The sequence below is a fragment of the Symphodus melops genome, assembly GCF_947650265.1.
Source record: "Symphodus melops genome assembly, chromosome: 15".
Classification (NCBI taxonomy): Eukaryota; Metazoa; Chordata; class Actinopteri; order Labriformes; family Labridae; genus Symphodus; species Symphodus melops.
The window spans coordinates 10,051,985-10,066,414 of NC_136705.1; the positions used below are offsets into that span (position 1 = coordinate 10,051,985).

The 14,430-nt window shown below is 38.1% G+C and overlaps 1 protein-coding gene across 1 annotated transcript in view; it reads right to left on the reverse strand.

The window, feature by feature from the left end:
- Nucleotides 1-14,430, reverse strand: part of vps8 (VPS8 subunit of CORVET complex) — a 129,300-nt gene that overhangs the window by 47,702 nt on the left and 67,168 nt on the right. The window contains exons 26-31 of the mRNA XM_079362628.1: nt 14,038-14,157; nt 13,135-13,206; nt 12,461-12,580; nt 4,348-4,404; nt 4,185-4,267; nt 1,337-1,421 (exon numbers count right to left, since the gene is read on the reverse strand). Of these exons, the coding sequence (XP_079218754.1) occupies nt 1,337-1,421; nt 4,185-4,267; nt 4,348-4,404; nt 12,461-12,580; nt 13,135-13,206; nt 14,038-14,157 (537 nt within the window). The remainder of the gene's footprint in view (nt 1-1,336; nt 1,422-4,184; nt 4,268-4,347; nt 4,405-12,460; nt 12,581-13,134; nt 13,207-14,037; nt 14,158-14,430) is intronic.

Sequence of the window (14,430 nt, forward strand, 5' to 3'; positions counted from 1 at the left end):
ACTACTTCTAACTGATGATACTGCCTCTGGTGGTCGGAGAGTATACTGCAGGCCAACGATCACGGCCCTTACGGCCCACAGATGCAAACATATTATCCCCTCGCGCATGTTTTGGGGCCGCGGCCCATGGTTAAGAAACCCTGTTCTAGGAAATAGTCTAATTCAATTAAATACCCAACATTGTGCTTTATTTCGTTAAAGGGCGCGGCCATGGCTTTGCAGTCAAACTTGCATGTTTTTTTTGTGACAATTTTTAAACAATAAAATGCTTGTATGTCTGCCATGCAGAATTCAAAAATCACAAAATGTGTTATGCACGATACAGGGTCTGCCCTGAACACATCTATACTAAATGTGTCTGTATTAATCACAATGCCATCTGTTGACAACAGGATTAGCCCTAGCTAAAGCTACAAAGTTCATCGTATCCCCCTCAAAAGGGGTGTGGACCATCCTAAAACTGTGGCCATATTACCGTTTTAAGCTCAAACGTTTACGTCAAACAATTTCCCCATACAGAACAAACCGGAAGTTGTTTTTTTAAGGGGCTTAATATCGTTGTAGTCCCACCAAACGTCACACAAATGATCCCAGTAGTAAAGTAAAACTTGTCATGTGGGTATGATAAGTGGGCGTGGCTAAATGGCTCATTGGTGCCCCCTTGAAAATTTAAAAAAGGCCTCCCCTTAAATGTTTTTTTGTCCTTCAGGCATGACGTTTTTATGCGCATTAATCATGTTTGGACCTACATAAAACCCTCTTACAACCACAGTCAAAACATTACAGGCAGTCTAAGGGCGTACATCCGATCATTGTAAACTCAGTGACAGTGTGTTCTAGACGCTGCACGTGTTATAGCTCTGCACGCTATTTCGCATTTCGGCACACTTTAAGGCCTGCTGCTTGGTCTCACAACACACCCCGACATGCACGGTGTGCTTCGGGTCCTTCATCACAAGATTTCTGCCACAAGATTTCTGCATCTTAAAAGGATTTTTTTTCTTGACATTGTAGCATGCTGTGTTAATGGTGGATTTGCATTTGGTCTTTGTAGTAAGGTCTTTTACCTGCCTATTAAAACATTATATAACGACAAAAAAAGTATTTCACCTGCTTCAATTGGTGCTTTACTTAACTGTAATGATTGGTTGATTGAATAGAGGCTGACTAAATGCAGAGACTAAAAGATGCCAGGTGGACTGAGATTTTTATGAGTAATTGTTTTCTTTGTTTATATATACCCATTTCATTTTGATCCTAAAACTGTTTAATTGATCATTTCATACACAACACCACATCAACATGTTTAGTTAAAAAAAATGTAAATGTACGTTACCTTTCTGAGGGGGTCTCTCAGATAGCAGTCAACAATTCTGTCATACAAACTGTTCTTCTCATACAGAAATTCACAGACTTGATAGCTGAAGGGCAAGACAGGGACACAAAATGACAGAATTACAATATAACAAAAGAAAAGTCACATTTGAAGGTAAATCTGATCATGTATTTTGATTGAGTATCTCAAAGACAACTGAACTAAGAACTAAAAATCTAAGATATTTGAAATAAATGGAAAACAACACTGGACACTTCAGCTAAGACTGTCAAATAGATCAGGGGCCTTTGCTGAAAAAATGCATTGGTAAGTTAAAGCAACACAGACAATATTGAATGCTAACTTTTGATCCATTTACAAAATGTAATCTGGAAGTCATCACTTGAAGTTACAATTCTAAAATCTGTGTCTTTGCCTCATCTCTTCTTAGCAACTTTATTGTATTTTTTCTAATTGTGCGAGTGTTATTCTTTGGTTACCTTCTGGTAACCAAAGGTGGGGTTCTTCCAACTTTGCTGTTCTTCCAAACAAGCTAGTCAGGGCAGGCATGCTAATCCGGTTAGTGGCGGCGGACGAATCGTCTTTTGGTGTCTTATTCTTTAGCCAGCCTTTTTGCGGAGGCCATGAAGCATGTGCAGGATATTAATAACTGTTACTGAAGCTTCTGATAAAATTTGTGTCATGAAAAGTTATATTTTATCAGGCCAGTGCAGGAGAGTGCAACATATGCGTCTACTCCATTCCCCTCTCCACAGGAAGTCCTGGTGAAATGATATTTATTTTAACTCTAGCAGGCAACGACTAACCAGTACAACTTGATCAAATAATAACTATATCTCAGTCACTAACAGTGCATAAAGCATGCTCCAGCCAGATGCTTAAACAGTGTCTGGAGATTTCATCTCAAAACTTCTAAATCTAGCAGCCTCATCAGAGACTAAAATGATGTGTTTTATATCAAGTATCTCATTGTTATGTAGTCTTCTGTTTAACACGTGTTCTATTTCCTGTTTACTTTTATCTGATTTTTGCAATACTAACTTATTTAATTCTATATTATCTTTACATTATATTGTAGTCTGCACCTGCTCTATCTTACCATCAACTCATAATGTGAGGCAATAACAGTAGATAAACACTATGCTGTTATTTACATCACATTTACCTTAGACCAACTAAACGGCAGATAAAGTTATGGTAGGGAGTAGAGCTGAAACGATTCCTCGAATAACTCGAATAATTCGATTACAAAAATTCATCGAGGAATTTTCGCTGCCTCGAGGCTTCGTTAAGTTTTTTTTGCGTCATCAAAACTTTGGTACGAGTATAAAACACGTTTAATGTAGCTGCAGCTACCTGCTCCTCTCTCTTACACAGACACTTCAGCGCTAACACGCACACACACACACACACGCACACACGAGCGCGGCGTGCCCCTTTTAACTTTTAGTCAGCACACAGTTGATCCGTGATCCATACGACCCTGTCGGGAACACGTGATCCGGTCAAACGGTCGGCTTTTCTCCGTTCACTCTCTCCGTGTTTGCAGCTAACATAACGATAGCAACGTCCTCTCACAGTCTCTGTCATAGACACGCCTATGGTCTCTGTAGTCTGTGAGCGCGCTGAATGCACGCGCTGCAGGAGCAGACAGAGATACACTTCTAACAATATACAGGCTGATAATATGAAATGTCTAATGTCTTCAAAGCTAAATCAAGACAGAACTTATTTGTGGAATAATAATTTAGCAAATATATATTTAAAGTTTCTCAATTTCCTTATCTGACATAATGATTGATTCTGTGATTGATTCAACAGAACATAATGCTTTCTCAATTAAATGTACTGTAACAGATGTGTAGGCTACACAAAACACTATTTGCTATTTCAGCCATTAAAACGTGTTTGGCCTGTATTTTTCATCTACCTGCCGCCTTGACCAGTGAATCAGAAAGTGAATTTGGGACCCTGTCAGTAATATGGTGAGCATCAATCAGCAGCTGTAGAGCAGAGGTGGTTGGCTGTAACAAGCAGGCGTTTCCATGGTAACTGCAAAGAATCAGGTTTGTAGGGACGACCCAAGACGAGTTAAACCTTAATTAAGCAAAAGTATGATTTATTAGATTACTCGATTAATCGACGGGATATTCGATAGAATACTCGATTACTAAAATATTCGATAGCTGCAGCTCTAGTAGGGAGGTTTTAATTAGGAACTGTATTATTATCAGTACAAATGCAGCATTGATTTTACAATGATAGGTTAATTGAAGGTTGGAAATATACATCAAGCAATACAGGTTATCTTATCTTATATTTTCTACATAAATCATATATCACTGTATAATCCAGTGAAAACTACATTTAAATCATCTGTAATGTTGATCATGTGTTGTCCTGAATGATTAAGGGGTGGGTCAATCTAAAGTTGCCACATACTATGTGGGTCATTTTTTCTTCACTCCTGATCAGGGCTGACAAATACTTCCAGAGTTTGTTTTCCAGTTTTGCTTTTAAAAATGTTTTAAATGATCTGGCTGGAATGGACAATCACAAACCCAATGCAATTTTGGTTCACAAAGTTTCTTTCTAAATTCTATATAAATCCCAGAACAAAGGTAAAACCTGGTGCTTCAAAACTAAATTATCAAAAAAAATCCAACTGACTTCTGTTAGAGAAATGCCCCCAACAACTTGAGTGATCAACAGGACAAGTATGTGCATTTTATGCCTTTTTTTATTTACAACCCTAAAAGGTGAAAAAATATTGAACTGAAGAATGTTAGGTTGATATTTAAGCAATGCAATACATCCTTGATACAATTGTTCATTGCAAGCTACTCACAATTTCGCCTTCTCTGCTAAAGTCAATAGTCTTTCCTCATTATACTGGATGACACCCCCAACCTGGAGCAACTCCAGCAAAACCTAGAAGAACAGTGACATAATATGATATAATCATTGTACAAATCACATGCTGCGGTTTTAACAGCATACAGTAGACCAACCTGCTGCCTCTCAGTGTGTCTGGTGTCATCATCTGGGCAACAAAGGAAGTCCAGAACCTGGGAAGACAGTGCAGGAAAATTGTTAAATGACTGGTGCTGGGAGTTTACTTTTCTCATGGATAGTTCGTAATGTACATCATGACACTTCATGACAACATTACAGACTTAAAACTAAAATCCAAATTATTATTCCACAAAACAAGTTGTCTCTTGATTTAGCTTTGGCAACATTAGACTCTTCATATAATCAGCCTACTCATTATTAGACATGTGTATCTGACACAATGAGATGATTGAGCAGGGGTAATAAAATATCTACAAAGAGTCTTCCAGCCAAATGTCCTCCAGAGAAGTGAGCTTGAGATTCTCCATTGAGCTTCACAATATTTAGTCCATACTTACCCATACATACCCCTGGGATGCACTTATTACTCTCCTTTTCCCATTTTTGTTTGATGTATGTGCTGTCTACTGTTTTGATACCCTGGAGCCCCTTGTAAAGTCTTGATATTACTTTAAGCCCTGAGTCGTCCTTATATGCACTAATAAAGATTTTCAGTAGGTCATTTTCAAAAGCAGCTCCATTTTTTATCATGGAACTGTTTATGTGATGACGTATCTGCAAAAATCTGCAAAAATCAGTATTTTTTAAACCATGTAATCTTTTAAGTGTCTGAAAATCATTCATTTTGCCCCGGTCAAAGAAAGTACAATATGATGAGAGACCCCGATGTGCCCATCCCTTATAACTTACGTCCAACTTGTTTGGGGTGAAGTCTATATCATGAGAGCACCACTTAAGAATTTTTATCTCTTCCATTAAATTATTTTTAGTTATAACATTTAACCAAATCTTCAGAGGTACGTTGATCCAATTATTACCTAATTCGACTAAGTTTTTAATTAGTCTTTTATCTCCTAACCTCGCCTGAATAGGAACCGCTCCGGACACATTCTCTTCAATTTCTTTCCATCTGGCTTGGTAGTCAGAGTTGCACCAACAATAGATGATCCTTAGCTGGGCGGCTTTATAATAGTCCTTAAGACAGAGTGCAAGTCCACCCCTCTCCTTTGTCAGCTGAAGAATTTGAAATTTTATCCTAGGTTTTCTTCCATGTCAAATGTATCGTGATGTTAATTTATCCCATTCATTAAATTGTTTGTCAGTTATTTCAATTGGGAGAGTTTGAAACAAATACAAGATTCTCGGCAAAATATTCATCTTTACTGACTCAATTCTCGACTCAAAGCTTAGTATTGGTATCAAATTCCATCTTGTTATGTCCTCCTTTAATTTTTGACTTAATTGAATAAAGTTTAAAGCATATAGGTTTGTAAGGTCTTTTGGTATGTTAACCCCCAGGTATCTTATGTGGTCTTGGTCCCACTTTAGTTCGATATTAGATTTTATGGTCTGGCTTGGCTTGTATTGAAAACTTAGCACTTGAGTCTTTTTGATATTTAAACTGTAGCCTGAGACAGAGCCAAAAACATCCAAAAAGGACAACAATTTCAAAATTGAGCTCTCTGGGTTTGACAAATAAATTAAAACGTCATCCGCAAATAATGAGATTTTATGTTCCTGGTTGGACATTTTTATACCTACAATCTTATTATCCTGTACGATCCCCTGTCTCAAAGCTTCAATAAACATTGCAAAGAGTAGTGGACTAATTGGGCAGCCCTGTCTAGTCCCTCTTTCCAGGTCAAATGAGTTTGATATGGACCCGTTAATTTTTATCCTTGCCCTTGGATTGTTATATAATGCTTGAATAGTTTTAATAACAGTCTGATGAAAACCAAATTTCTGTAGTACTCTATAAAGAAACTCCCAACTAACTCGATCGAACGCCTTTTCTGCATCGAGACTCAATAATACTGCCTGAATTTTATTTTCAACTATATGATCAATCACATGCAGTGTTCGGCAAATATTATCCTGTGTCTGCCTTTGTTGAATGAAACCTGTCTGATCTAGACTTATTATCTCGGGAAGGATATTTTCAATTCCTTTTGCCAAAATATGGGTAAAGATCTTATAATCTTGGTTCAGTACACTTATCGGTCGATAGTTTCCACACTCAAATTTATCTTTACCCTCTTTTGGTATCAGAGAGATCACTGCCTCTTTCCACGAGGGGGGAGTTATGCCTGTTTTTATCACGTGGTTGTATGTGGCCTTCATCATAGGGATCAGATGGTCTTTCATTTCCTTGTACCACTCTGATGGGAAACCGTCTGGCCCTGGTGCTTTATTGGGTTTTAAATGCAATATTGCCCTTTTAATTTCTTCATCTGTAATTTCACTTTTAAGAAGTTTATTTTGTTCATCCCTCACTTTGGGTAATTTTATCAGGTCAAAAATCATCTTCTTTTTAATGTCATTTTAATATATTTCATTTAGTTCATTCTTCTTCCTGTCTATTTATTTTTCTATTTTTTCATTTAATGTCTCTTTATGCATGTTCTCTAATTTCTTTAAATCCGTTTGTAAACTTTCCAATTTTTCTTTCCTCTGTTTTTTTAGATTGGAACTGTATCCTATAATTTTCCCTCTAAGTACAGCTTTGGATGCGTCCCAAAGAATCAGAGGGGATACTTCCCCATTATCATTTTCCTCAAAATAATTTTGAAGATCTGTTTTTAGTTGCTCCCTCATCTGGCTTAGAATTCCAGTATTTAGCCTCCAAATTGTATTTTTCTTTTCAAAGCCTAATCTTAACTCCATCAAAATTGGTGCGTGATCTGACAAATCCATGTTCCCTATGCTACAATTCATCACCCTTTCTAAATCCCTTTGAAACATAAAAAAATAGTCAATTCTGGAGTATACCAAGTGAGGGTGGGAAAAAAAAGTATAGTCCCTCTTTATTGGATTCAGATCTCTCCATATGTCTAAAAGTCCGAGCTCCCCCATCATTAATTTTATATTTCTAGCTGTTTTCTTTTCTTTTGAGTGATATGGTTTCAATGTATCTAAGGTTGGATGTAGTCTAACATTAAAGTCTCCTCCACAAATAAAGGTGCCCTGTGCCTCTGGGATCAATAGGTCAAAAATGTGCTTATAGAATTTCCATTCAGATCCTGGAGGGGCGTAAATATTCAAAAAGGTGACCAAAACACCTTGCAGGTTTCCCCGGACCAGTACAAATCTCCCATCTATGTCCCTCTTTTCATATAAACACTCGAAGTTTAGTTTACTAGCAATTAACGTTGCCACCCCTCTTTTGGAGCCCTGACTACAGGAGGAGGAGTACAGCTTTAGCTTCTGTGTACGCTCTTCTTTTCCTCAGCAGCTCCGGTGCGTAGTCGTGGTCCAGGTGGATCCTCGACCCCTGAAAATCAAAACCTTTCTTCTGCCATGCTCGTTTAATGACATCCTCTTTCATCTTATAGCTAGAGAACTTGACCACAAGTGATCTCGGCGGTTCTCCGGCCGGCGGCTTAGTGGCAAGCGCCCTGTGCGCCCTCTCAATATTTAACACTGTAGATGATGGGAGCTCCAGACCCTTCATTAACAAACCCTCCAAAAAAGTTGTCACCGACGTTGCACTTTCTTCAGCTCCTTCTTTAACCCCGTGAATCCTCACATTGTCACGTCGCGAACGTCCTTCTAGGTCCATCAACTTAGCCTCTGTTTGCATCTGAAGTTTCACTAGCTCCGCTAAAACCTTCTCTGAGGATTGGATGCGGGTCTCGGCTGTGTCAATTCGTTCCTCTGCTTCCTCCATTCTTTTGTCGATTTTCTTAATGTCCTCTCTTATGCCGTTAAGTTGTTGGCCGAATTCCCGTCTAAGTTCCCGGAGTTCTGTCAGGATTAAGCCCAGGCTAGCTTCCTGGCTCGGCTCATCTGCCGTGTCATCCTGTGGGACGTCCTCCATGTTGCTAACACTGCTAGCTTGTGACAGCTTGCCTTCCTCTTCCTCGTCGTATTCATTTCTTTGTGTTAGTCTTTTCTTCACTTTTTGGGGCATGTTCTTTCCCCTGCTGTGTCCCCACTTGTTGTAGCACTTCTTCAATAAAATTTGAGTTATATACGGACACTTTTAATTCCCACTGTCGGGAGCCTATTGCTCTATGCTGCCATTGTGTACTGCGCCAGACCGGAAGGGTCTAACGCAGCGCTATTTCATAGTCTGATTGGAGATGTTTACAGACTGGAACTACAGTGGCTGTGCCATGATGTTGCTATAGTTATGCTAGCTGCAGACACAGTGAGAGTGAACGCAGAAAAGTTGAACCGACCATTTGACCGTTTTATACGGCTTCACTGATCAATTGTGTGCTGATAAGTGATGGTACGAATTTCTGTGAATACGTTCAGTTTGGTTACATCTTGTAGAGATGACTTTGCTGTTAGCAGACTACGATCTATTCTGAGAAGCTATGACCATATTTGAAGAGAAACACGTTATATGAGGTATCACAAAAGTATAATGTATGGCCTCAGTTGACAGTAGAATGATGAAGTGTTCCTCAAATAGAGGTTTGACATTTAAAGAGTAAAGGTAATGTGATTCTCCATACCATGTATAGAAATATCTAAAGTGGGAAGGAATTTATGACATCTGTTGTGTTGTATATAATGGCTCCAAACTGACCATTAAATTGTCTATCTTTCAGCCTGCACAGAGTCTCAGTGTTGTCTGTTAGATCAGAACCACGGCTGTGATATGCTGCGTTAATATTATCCAGTCTGTTAGATTCAGCTTTAGGGACATTTATATTATTCAACCCATCAATAAGCTAAAAGTGAAAAGGGGCGCGCCCCACCGTGCGTGGTGGCTGCATGCACCAGTGTGTGTGTGTTTGTGTGTCAACTTCGCCAAGAAGCAGCGTTTTATATTATTTCTCAGATTAGATAGATAGATAGATAGATAGATAGATAGATACTTTATTGATCCCGAAGGAAATTCAAGCTCGTTTGATGGCACCCTAACAGAGGATAACCAAGCAATTAATGATCAGTTTAAATTATGTTACTCTAAACTACACTCTTCCGATGTTACTCCAGATGATTGTCAGCTTCATCCTTTTTTTTTAAAGTTTAAATATTCCCACTATAGACACTGGCTTTCAATAGGGGCTGGAAAAGAAATAGTGTAGGAAATAGTCGCTGCAATAATGTCCCTTCAGAGCACAAAAGCCCCAGGTCCGGATAGGTTTCCGATAGAATTTTATAAGAAATTTAAAGATAAACTTTTAAGGCAGACAGTCCTATTTTAACTTGAGACGATTATTTAATATAATCTATACATAATCCCACACTTTATCAATGGAAGCAGTAATTTTGCTTGACGCTGAAAAGGCGTTTGATAGGGTAGAGTGGGAATATCTTTTCTACGCACTTATTAGGTTTGGATTTGGTCCTAATTTTATGAAATATATCAAGCTTATTTACACTGACCCGACTGCTTCCGTTTTTAGTAACTCTGTCTCTTCTGATTATTTCCCTTTCTTTAGTGGGCCGTTACTCTTTGTCCTGGCGATAGAACCCTTGCCCTTCAGTGCAATAAAAATATACAAGGTATCGCACGCGGTGGCATCACGCATACTGTCTCACTTTATGCAGATGATTTGATATTATACGTCACTAATCCTATCTCAACTGTACTCATAGTGCTTAAACTATTAAGAGAATGTGGGAGTATATCAGGATACAAGCTTAATTTAAATAAAAGTGAGTACTTCCCTATTAATATGAAAGCTGAAGACTATCCTAATCTGCCAATTAAACTTACAAGTGAATATTTTACGTATCTGGGGTTGAAGGTAACCAAATCTTATTACAGTTTATTCAAATGTAAATTTTCTCTTTTAGAACAGTGCAAAAGCAACATTAAACAATGGTCAATTTTGCTCTTGTCTCTTATTGGGAGAACAAACTGTTAGGATGAACATTGTGCCTAATTTCCTAAATTAGTTTCAAGCCGTACCTATCTTTATACCACAATCATTTTTTAAGGACTATAACCGGATGATCTCCTCCTTTATTTGGCACGGTAAACCAGCCCGCCTAAGAAAAGAATTTATGGAAAGACAAAAAAAAATGGGTAGGCTCTTGTTACCAAATCTACGCTCATATTATTGGGCTGCAAATTTTAATACTATTTCCCTGTGGTTAAAGGATTGGAATGGCAAGAGCCCTGCTTGGTTCCTGATTGAAATTAATACCAGTAAGCTCCACTCTCTCCCTGATCTGCTATGTGCAGCTTTGCCTTCACTAGTAAATATCAGAGATGGAAATGTTATTGTAACTCAATCATTACACATTATAAGAGAGTAGAAAATGTCTTGGACTTCAAAACATATTGATTCACTCGCCTATTGTGAACAATTATCTGTTCCAACCATCTTTACTTGATAAAGGCTTCCAAATTTGGTATGACAAGGGTATACATAGTATTGAAGACCAATATATCGGAAACACTTTTGCTAGCTTTGAACAACTGATAACTTTTTCCGCTACCTACAAATCAGAGATTTTGTAAGGAAGAAAAATGTGAACTTTCCATCTATTCCCCCTTTATCTTGCTTGGATTCTCTGTTGAAGGTTAATACACTAAATAAGGGTAGGATTTCAATGATCCATACACACATCATGGATGAGTATATTCACCGGATATCCCATATTAGGGAGCAGTGGGAAACAGATTTTGGGGTCCCTCTGTTGGGTGAAATGTGGAACTTGACACACGCAGGGGTTCAATTCATCCTCCATATGTGCACAGCATCAGCTACATCTCTCTAAGGCAAGACTTGCAAGAATGTTTCCTAACCTGAGCCCAATACGTGACAGGTGTACACAGGCTTCGGGGACCGTTTACCACATGTTTTGGTGCTGCTCAAAACTTACACAGTTCTGATCTTTATTTTTTGACACACTCTCCAAGTCTTATGGCTGCATGGTTGTGCCCTCTTCTACTGTGGGTATCTTTGGTGTGTTTCAATTTTCCTCCTTAATTTCAGAAGGTCATTGCTTTTTCCTCTATTAGCAAAACGTTTAATGCTATTCATATGAAAGGATTCGAGCTCCATCGATCAAAGATATGATGCACAATATTAAGCTGGGAAAAATAAGATACATCCTCAATGGATCTGCTTATAGATAATATATATATAATATATAAATATAATATAATATAAAACCTGGAACCCATTCTTGAACTATGTGCGGACTTTGTCTGGCCTGGAACCATGAGTCTGCAGCCCTTTAGGTTTATTTTCCATGTTTATGGATAGAATGCACACATCTTTGTTTTTTTGTATTTGAAATAAAATCTAAGGTAGCAGGAATTATGTATTGTGCCCCCGTCCATTTATCTACAAAGGTCTGCTCTCTGGCCAACAAGATGGACTAACAGCTGCTTCTAAATACTAGAAACACAGACTTTTGCAGATCCACAGTCCTGTGTTTCACTGAAACCTGGCTCAGTGAACACATCCCGGATAGCTCACTTCAGATACTGGAATTTCAGCTCGTCAAAGTGAGCATCGTAAAGGAGCTTTCTGGGAGGACGAGGGGATGCGGAATATGCTTCTTTATAAATGAGGTTTTGGTGTACAGTCACAGTGTTGAAGCAGTTGTGTAGCTTAGTTTTCAATAAAGTCAAGAGTTTGTCTAGTTTTTTTTTTGGTCGGCGTTTATATCCTACCTCTGGACCGGGTTGACCAGATAACATGCTTGGAGAAAAACATACAGACTCCCTTCTCATCATTCTTGGGTATTATAACAGGGCAAATCTAACCCACAAACTACCGTAATACAGACAACATATTAAAGGGATACTTCACCCATTTGCATGAAGCTGTGTATCATTAGAAACGTGGTAGCAGTGTTGAATGGTTGTGAGTCCAGCCCTCATTTTGCCCTGAGACGAGAAAAATATGTTTTTCTTTGCCTGGAAGTTTTCTTCATGTGATGCAATATGATGCTTTTTGCATCACATGAAGAAAACTTTCAAGCAAAGAAAAACACATTTTTCTCATCTCAGGGCAAAATGAGTGTGGGATTCACGACCACTCAACACTACTACCATGTTTCTAATGATACACAGCTTCATGTAAATGGGTGAAATATCCCTTTAAGTGTCCCACCAGTAAGAGAGGTTACCTGATCAAAGAGTTTCCTGTTCACAAATAGTGTGTTATCCGGCTTGGCTAACTGGCGAGCCAAAAAAGTGAAGAGCCCTCCGACCTGGGAAGGAGTAAAGTCTGAGTTGTCCACCATCACCTATATAATAATATAAAATATAATTAATAATAATTAGAAAGAAGCATATGCAGAAAAATGAAAACAAATATTTTCATTCAGCCTTTATTTAACAAGGAACATTTCCATTGAGTTAAAAACCTCTTTCACACTGGACACCTGGCCAAGCTGGATAATAGTATACATATAAAGCCCTGTTTCCACCTCGCTGTTCAGTTCAGTTCATCTTGGTATGGTACGGCACGCATGAGTCATGCCTAAGCAGTGCAGTATCTGTGTATTGTTTAACTTGAAAGATATAAATTTAATGAAATATATACAGTATATATACTGATACATGAGATGGCCATTTGACTCTTTTTAGTTTATTCTCTCTTGTAACAGTTGCTCGTCTGATGTGATGAGACGTTAAAGTATGTTGAGAAAAAGACAATACTATCTACCACTGCTGGCGACAATTCCGCAAGATTTTTTGACAACCACTTTACGCTCCTCGTTATGCTCCATGCTGTCTATTCTATATTCAGCTATGTGAAAAAACAAAAAAAACCAAAGTAACCTACGGACGGATTTACCTGAAGCAAGATGTCCACGATCCTCTGCTGGTATTCTAGGGCCTGCTTGTCATTTTTGAAGTCTTCAAATGTCTAGAATAAAGTAAGAACCAATTTTTAAATTAGAATTAGACCAAATATTTACACTGTCGTTGCATTGCATCATATCTTATTGAAGACAATCCCTATCCCTTATCATTAAATAATCACTCTACTGCATATTGCTATAATTTAAATATCATTGTGGGCATGATTGTCACTAAAATATTTCCCGGCTAATACTTCCTGACTAGATTGTTTTATTCATCGCTATATTGCATTGTACATACTGTTACTTAGGTCACATTGCTAGTCCCTTATCATGCAGCGCTCATTGTATGAAAACTATGGCTTGTCACATAGTAGATTGTAGTCTGACAAATCAGTTAAAACATAATGATTTAAATATTCAGAAACAGCACCAGGCTGACAGCCACCAAGAATTTCAACCTTTGCATGTGTTTTCTGAATTGAACATTGTCTTATTGTCTAAATGACATTTAAGTAATATTTCGAGATTGAGGCCAAAAGAACAAGTATGAATTATTCTTTATAAACACTATAAAGAAATAAAGAGATGTATAGAGGGATAGATAGAGGGATGGATGGATGGATGGATGGATGGATGATAGATGGATAGATGGATAGATAGATAGATACTTTATTGATCCCGAGGGAAATTCAACCCTTGGATAGCGAACTAGATGAATATGGAGACAGAGAGATAAATAGGTAGCTACTTTATTTATCCCAAATCCAGCTACTGCACATCCAATTGCAAATAAATAGCAAGTAGGTTACTTTAAAGTTGTGTTAAAAAGAAGTGATTCAAAATAATACATAAACATAAATATAATCATTTGAAATTATTTCAAGAAATCTCACCATGGCAAGGACATTAAAGAATTCTCGGGTATCAAAGTGGACGAGTGAACGAATAAATGGGAAAACTTCTTCCTCCTCTGACGAGTCGGCTGAGTGGAGTCGGATAAGGAATTCAAACACCTGAAAAAAACAACAATTAAACAGTAAGATAAACTTATACTCGCTTTCTCTAGTAGCCACTAACTGCTGGGGCTTCTGTGGCTCGGTGATAGCTCAGCGAAAAAAGTCTGCACCAGTGGCATTTGAATGTTTATGAATCAGTTAAGTTAATGATGGACATAGCAGCCTCTGACATCAGTGTATGAATGTGGTGTGAATGGTTAAGTGTGACCTGCCATGAATAAAGCACTTTGTGTAGTTCGAGTAGCCCTATTCAAACTGAAATCAATTTAC